Source organism: Pistacia vera, unplaced genomic scaffold (assembly GCF_008641045.1).
Source record: "Pistacia vera cultivar Batoury unplaced genomic scaffold, PisVer_v2 Contig154, whole genome shotgun sequence".
NCBI lineage: Eukaryota > Viridiplantae > Streptophyta > Magnoliopsida > Sapindales > Anacardiaceae > Pistacia > Pistacia vera.
This window is the reverse complement of record NW_022195619.1, coordinates 624,584-631,659: the sequence shown is the minus strand read 5'-3', so window position 1 is coordinate 631,659 and position 7,076 is coordinate 624,584. Positions and strand designations below refer to the sequence as shown.

The 7,076-nt window shown below is 32.6% G+C and overlaps 1 protein-coding gene across 1 annotated transcript; it reads left to right on the top strand.

The window, feature by feature from the left end:
- Window positions 1–533: 533 nt before the first annotated feature.
- Window positions 534–6,846, top strand: LOC116124643 (glutaminyl-peptide cyclotransferase-like). Its single transcript, XM_031410368.1, has 11 exons — window positions 534–953; window positions 1,451–1,507; window positions 1,670–1,705; window positions 2,001–2,065; window positions 2,512–2,575; window positions 3,411–3,528; window positions 3,805–3,893; window positions 4,876–4,946; window positions 5,075–5,102; window positions 5,367–5,421; window positions 6,305–6,846. Exons 1-11 carry the CDS (start codon window positions 654–656, stop codon window positions 6,421–6,423), a joined length of 1,002 nt encoding a protein of 333 aa, XP_031266228.1. The 5' UTR covers window positions 534–653; the 3' UTR covers window positions 6,424–6,846.
- Window positions 6,847–7,076: the final 230 nt, after the last annotated feature.

Genomic DNA, 7,076 nt, shown 5'->3' with positions numbered 1-7,076 from the left:
AACGGCCGTTCAGTGGAAAAAAAAATTTGAACGTGAAATATGTCTGTTGTGAGTCACGAGCCATGTAAGTCGATGTAGAATCCTAGTGTCTGTAGCATTATTGAAAGAAAAAACCTAATTAAGTTTGATTTGAGAAAAATAGTATAAAATAAAAAACCTAATTAAGTTTGAAATTAGGAAAAATAAACCTAATTTTCAAACAAAAAATTTCAAATTACAGTTTTAGAAAAAAAAACAAAGGGCTTAGGAAATTGAGAAAAATAATTCTTTAATATATGGGGTGTATTCAGAGAATAAATGTCCTCTTTGGTAATTTCAAATTTAAAAGAAATATATTTTAATAATTTGTTGGAACTTAAAAAAGAGATTTTGTGGGAATGAGTAAAACCGCTCTTATTTTGTATTTTTTAAATGAAAAAAAATCAAGAAAATGAGAAAAAAATCAATTAGACACTGACTGTTTTATTTTAAAAATAAATAAATAAAAAATATCGCTGCTGTCTGTTGAGTGTTGACATTTCTTAACGTGAATATGTTTCAAATAGATTTGAAGTTTGTTTAGTAGGTGAGAAAGTGGGGCCTAGACTCTCGGCGGTTTTGGCGACTTACTGAATTGTCTCTACCTTAATCGTCCTTGATGAAACCATTTGATCATGGCGAGCAGATCAAATAAAAAGAAATTCAATAAGCGATTTAATTATAACTCCAACCCGAATCTCTCTACGTCGTCGTTTTCTTCTTCTTCATGCATGGATTCTTCTCATTTGGTTCGATTCAGTTACAGAAGAACCCCTGCAGCAGTCTTAATCTTTCTAATCGTTTGTGGTATGGTTGCCTTAAGCATTTCGTCTGAGATGTGGAGTAAGTTTGTCCGACATGGTGATTACTGGCCCAACATTTACTCCATTCAAGTTGTCAACGAGTTTCCTCATGATCCCAGAGCCTTTACTCAGGTAATTACTTATTTTGATTTTAACATTTAACGATTTCTATGAAGTTACTAGAATGGCCTGTTAATAATCAGGAACTCATATTGAAAAGGTGATTGATGTTAAGTTTGGAATTTGTAGCAATGGGAAACCCTTAGCGAATTGGTACCGCGTGAATTGCTGCTTCTTTTGTTCCAATTTCGATGCTACCTCGTGAATTTCTGTTTCCTTTGTTTCCATTTTTAATGCTAATTTTTTTGGATCCAAAGGAATACATTGAGGGAACGAATTGAGTATGTTGGCATGGAATTTGAACATAGGATTGGAATTGGAACACCTTAAGAAACGAAAAATAGACATGGGCTTCTATAGTTCCACTTATTCAAGTTGAGATTCTAATTCCATGGTACAATACAAAATATAAGAATAACTCAGTTATCATGCAGAGGGCATTATTCCTTTCTCTGTAAATTGCTTATATTTTTATGGAATCAGTTAACATTCTGCTTGTTTGCTTTCAGGGGCTTCTATATGTTGACGATGATACCTTATTTGAGTCAACTGGTCTTTATGGGATGGTAAGTTTGCTCTCCTTGTTTATATACATATTACTAGTAGTTTGTACGTTTTGAGCAAATTGATACCTTTCCGATCTTGTTATATGTTGCATATTATGCTTTCTTCATTGCTGAACTACTGTTTAATAACTCACCTTTGACCTTTTTACTCTTCTGTTACAGTCATCTGTTCGGAGAGTAGCTCTCAAGACTGGGAAGGTATAGATACCATATCCTTAAATTCTTATACTGACTTCTTTAAATGGAATCTTTCTTTTCATCTACATCTTTTCTCCATCATGTTAAACGAATGATGTAAATAGTTCGAGATGAGCTATTCTATATTGTCTCTTATATAAACTGATGGCATAATATCTCTATACGAGTGATTGATGTAGTATCATATCGTGCTAAATCCAATTGACTAATCACTTTCTTGTGCTTAGATGTAATGTTGTGACAAGGTAAACTATATAATTGTTAACGAAGCATCTATTGTGTTTGCTGTATGCAGGCTGAGGCTTTCCAAAAGATGGATGATTCATATTTCGGGGAGGGCTTAACTCTTTTTGGGGAAAGGTGTGTGTAGAACCAAACATATTGATTAGGTTTATTCTGCTTTTTTCACACAATTCTGCTTCATTCTAAATTATAAGCAGCTTTGTTCTGCTGTGAGCTAAGCTTTGTAGGTTCGATGACCACTTTCCAAAAATAATGTGGGATATATCTGACATTCAAAAACTTTAAAAGCTTGAAAATAGCTTATTAGAATAGCCTGAATTTTGTGTTTTTCTTAGTAGACGTAAAACAACTTATTTTATTACTAATAAGCTTTTCTTGGGTGGTGACCAAATAATCCATGTCTATTTACTAATCTGTGCTGTATGGTATTCATCTTGCACGATCTTGCTTTTCTCATGATTGTTGTTCAATTTTGTCTTCATTCAGTTACATCATACTTGTAGCGCCTGTAGCATTTAAACAGTAACAATGCTAATATATTAATTTCTCATTTTCTTTTGTAGGCTATTCCAAGTAACTTGGTTGAAGCAAAAAGGTTTCATATATGATCGATATAATTTAAGCAAAGTTTGTTCTCATCCTTTTTCTGCTATAATTGGTTCTTTGTCATGGTTGTTAAGTAGTTATCCTCTTGATTTAGCGAAAGATAGAAGTCAATGAATACAAGTGAATTCCATGTTTCTATAAACTCATAAATTCCACACACTACAAATGAGTCCCCCTTCTGTGTTTGTATTTGAATGTATATGCACACATCTTGTTATGGAGATTCTGATTTGTTTTTATCTTTTCTTGAAATAATTTAACTTCTGAAATGGCTAATTTCCATAGGTCGGACCTAAAATTCAACTCAGAACTTTGAGGAAGTCTGACATGAATAATGTTAATTGTGAATATGACTTTGTAATTTGTTGGAATAGTTTCTAAAATTATATCAAAATAATCAGCGTTTTTGTCAAGTGGAAATCTGTTGTTGTTGTTGTTGTTGTGTGTTTTTTTTTTTTTTTTTTAAATAGTTAATGAGTGTTACCTCTTAGGTAATAAAATAAATGGGATCTTGCAATATGCTATTTTGAATTCCTAAACAAAGATGATTTTATGCTTTCCTCCTTGGATTGGAATCCAATTTTTGAACTAATTTTGTTCTTTTCTGCATGTGTCAATTGGGTGATTGTAGAGAGTATCATCTTCAAAAACAGCATAACTTTTTTAGCTGTGTCTTCTTATGTCATCCAAGTCTAATTTTTTGGTTGAAATGATGTTTTGTCTTTGCCACAATGTGCAAGCTAGATTTTGCTTCTCCTTTGATATTTTGTTTTGAAATTAGGTGCATTTGTCTTATAGTGCTTATTTGATTGCTAGTCTGATCTGTAATATTTTTCATATGTTGTACACATTGCAGCTTGAGGAATTTAATCATCAGATGAAAGATGGTTGGGGGCTTGCTACTGACGGAAAAGTTCTGTTTGGAAGTGATGGTTCTTCAACATTGTACCAAATTGACCCTCAAACATTTAAAGGTTTCTCTTATATTCAACAGTTAGTGCCGATTTTTTTTTTTTTTTTAATAATTTTGAATATACATATTGTCTCTTGACTGTTGTATTGGAACAAATAAACTGGTTTGTAATCCTACGGAGTTACTTAGACTTCTGGTACTATCATAGCCTTCACTTTTTTCAACCGACCTTTTAGTTGCACACTAGGCAATAGTTTGTGGTTTGATCTTTATTTTCTGATTGTATTTATGTTGATTCATTTACTTTATTGTTGAATTTGAGTTGCTTTTGATGCAGTTATCAGAAAAAATGTTGTCAAATACAAAGGTAGAGAAATACGGAACCTCAATGAACTAGAGTTCATAAATGGTGAAGTTTGGGCAAATGTTTGGATGGTATGCCCTTGCCTATGCATTCTTTATTTGCAAGCTCTTTATNTTAGTGCCGATTTTTTTTTTTTTTTTAATAATTTTGAATATACATATTGTCTCTTGACTGTTGTATTGGAACAAATAAACTGGTTTGTAATCCTACGGAGTTACTTAGACTTCTGGTACTATCATAGCCTTCACTTTTTTCAACCGACCTTTTAGTTGCACACTAGGCAATAGTTTGTGGTTTGATCTTTATTTTCTGATTGTATTTATGTTGATTCATTTACTTTATTGTTGAATTTGAGTTGCTTTTGATGCAGTTATCAGAAAAAATGTTGTCAAATACAAAGGTAGAGAAATACGGAACCTCAATGAACTAGAGTTCATAAATGGTGAAGTTTGGGCAAATGTTTGGATGGTATGCCCTTGCCTATGCATTCTTTATTTGCAAGCTCTTTATGATCAGAAATTTCCATCCATTTGGAGAAGGCATTGGCATTAGTCCAAAACGAGAGAAAGAAAGGACCAGAGAGATGGAGGGCTTAGAATATTAATTGCTTGCTGGCATGCAGCACAAAAGAAACCAAAGAAAGACAGGCCATTAATTTATGAAGCATAAATATCAAATGAGGAATATTAATATGGTGGAGTCTAGATATATAATGTGAAGTTCTTGAATAAGTACAATGGTGAGGATAGGCTTGAAATTGTAACCTACCATGTTTACCAATCTTATGTGATGAGCCCTTTTCAAGTTCTTTATCATCATATTCTATTAAACATAGTACCCAAGAAATGTTGAGTATTCTCCAGGAAATCACAAAATTTACTTTTGAAATTGAGTATTAGGAATTGTGGTTTGCCTTTAGTAAGGAAAACCGTGATATGATTGGATATTTTTATAGAGCATTACACTTTCTTCTTGTTTAGAATAAGCTATTTATGGTGTAGCTTTAATGAAATTGTCTGATATTTACTATTTCTTACATTGTAGACTGACTGCATTGCTAGAATCTCTCATGAGGATGGTATGGTGCTTGGATGGATTCTGCTTCCTAGTTTAAGGTTTTGTTTTATATTTCCCTTCTTCTAATGGATTATCTGATAATATCCTTAATCAAATAATCTGTAAATAAGCTTTTTTCTTAAATCATTTTGCTTCAGAGCTTTTAATTTTCCATTTTGTCTTGCAGGGAAGGTTTAATAGCAGCCGGGTATAATGTAAGCATAAAACCAAATATAATATGTTCATTTTCTTTTCTTTTGAAAATATGGTGCTACTTTTTCTTAATTTGGCTTGTGCTAGAATGTTGACCATCTGGATACTTGAAAGAGGAAGGGAATTCTTAAAAAAGAATTCTTGAGCATTTTTAAGCACTACTATCATCCTTTCTCTGTCAGATCCCACCTAAATTGTTATATAGAAAATATCTATGTTCTTTCACTTTCATAATTAATTTGAGTTGGAATTGCACTACCTTGTAGGGTATTGATGTTTTGAATGGCATAGCATGGGATCGCAACAAAAGCCGCATTTTTGGTAATAGATTTTGTGTCCTTGCTCCAAATTATCATTATTATCATATATTTGATGCCTGATTTTAGGTGCATGTTGAACACTGTTGAGTGGAAAAAGGAACCTAATAAATCCTCATTTAGATAGATATATTGATTACAACAGGCTGAAGTGCTGGAATCTATTTAATTTAATGAATATTTGTTCTAACTATTGGATTTAGCAACACAAATATTGTTTTATTATCCTGCTTAAGCATATGATTATTACTTCTATGTCTTTTGTAATCTATATGCTGGCATCCATTCTCTCTCTACTCTAGCCAGAGCACATTTTTTGGTTTTACTGTCTTCTTTTACCACTGTAACCTGAACCATATTCCTCATTGATGCAGTTACTGGTATTTAGTTCTTGTGGCCAAATTGTTTGATTTGGTTTTTACCCAACTTGTAGTTGATTGGTGCTGCGAAATACCCACCGTTTCTTGCCTGCCTTTCATGCATCCCATCATCTAGTACAAGATCTCCTTTCTTTTTCAACAGATATATTCATCATAATAAAAATGATGATTGATATAGTTGCCTCAAAATTTAATATACAATTTGATTGGTATGTCCTTCGGTATTTTAAAAGTGGTCAATCGTCATATTCATATTACTCATAGTCTCGCACATTGTTTCTTCTACTTGTATGTTATCCCTTAATGTCTGTTTTAACGACTCCATAGTATCTGCCTTTCCAAAATCTATAGTCTTATTTGCAATGTTAGGAAATGTGAATGGCTTTGGTTATTATAATTTATAGGCAAAAATGTTTCCTACATCAAAGTTTGTGTGATATATAACAGTATCTTGAAATATTGGTTTTGGATTGTCCATGTACACCTCCTAACTCTACTCTCTTGTAGTTACCGGTAAACTGTGGCCGAAGCTTTATGAGATCAAATTACGTCCGGTGAAGAAGCCACAGCAGGACAAGGGTGCCCATATCATTGAGAAGCTTTGCATGTTGGATGGGCGATTATAGATATTGCAGTTTTGCACTGATATATTCCCCCCCTGTATATCCAGCTAATTGCACAGGACATGTAGTCGAGATGGAGAAATCTTCCCTGATGATTCGGATCAGTTGTAGTTTTTTGTGTACTACTTCACTGCCTGTACTATAGCTTCCGCGATATACAAACAATACAAATGAGAAGAGAAGACACTAATTAGAAAGGTTAAATGAGTTTTAGGAAGTACTGTGAACCTTGTATTTGATATTTGATCTTACAGTTTAATATGCTAGCTAGTAGAATTCTTTCTCTGTTTCTCTAATTTCTTTGGACGAAATCTGTAACATTAATAAGATCCAAAATACACACAATGATTTAGGCATATGGGTGGTAATTTTCACTGTTTTCATCACATTATACGTAAAGATATCTTTAATTTGACAAATTCTTAGCAAGGTCTAGAATTTGTTTGGTCTGCAATCTTAATATAAGATTTTAGAAATTAGTATTCAAGTTGAAAGTATATAATGCATAATTTAGCATCGAATACTATTGTTTAGTTTTCAAAATTAGTGAAAACATGTCTGTTAAATGTTAGAGAAATTTTCTAATATTTTAGAAACTTAAGAAATCATGAAGGAATCAAACACCAGACACGTTGTTCTGATCAAGCAGTGATCCT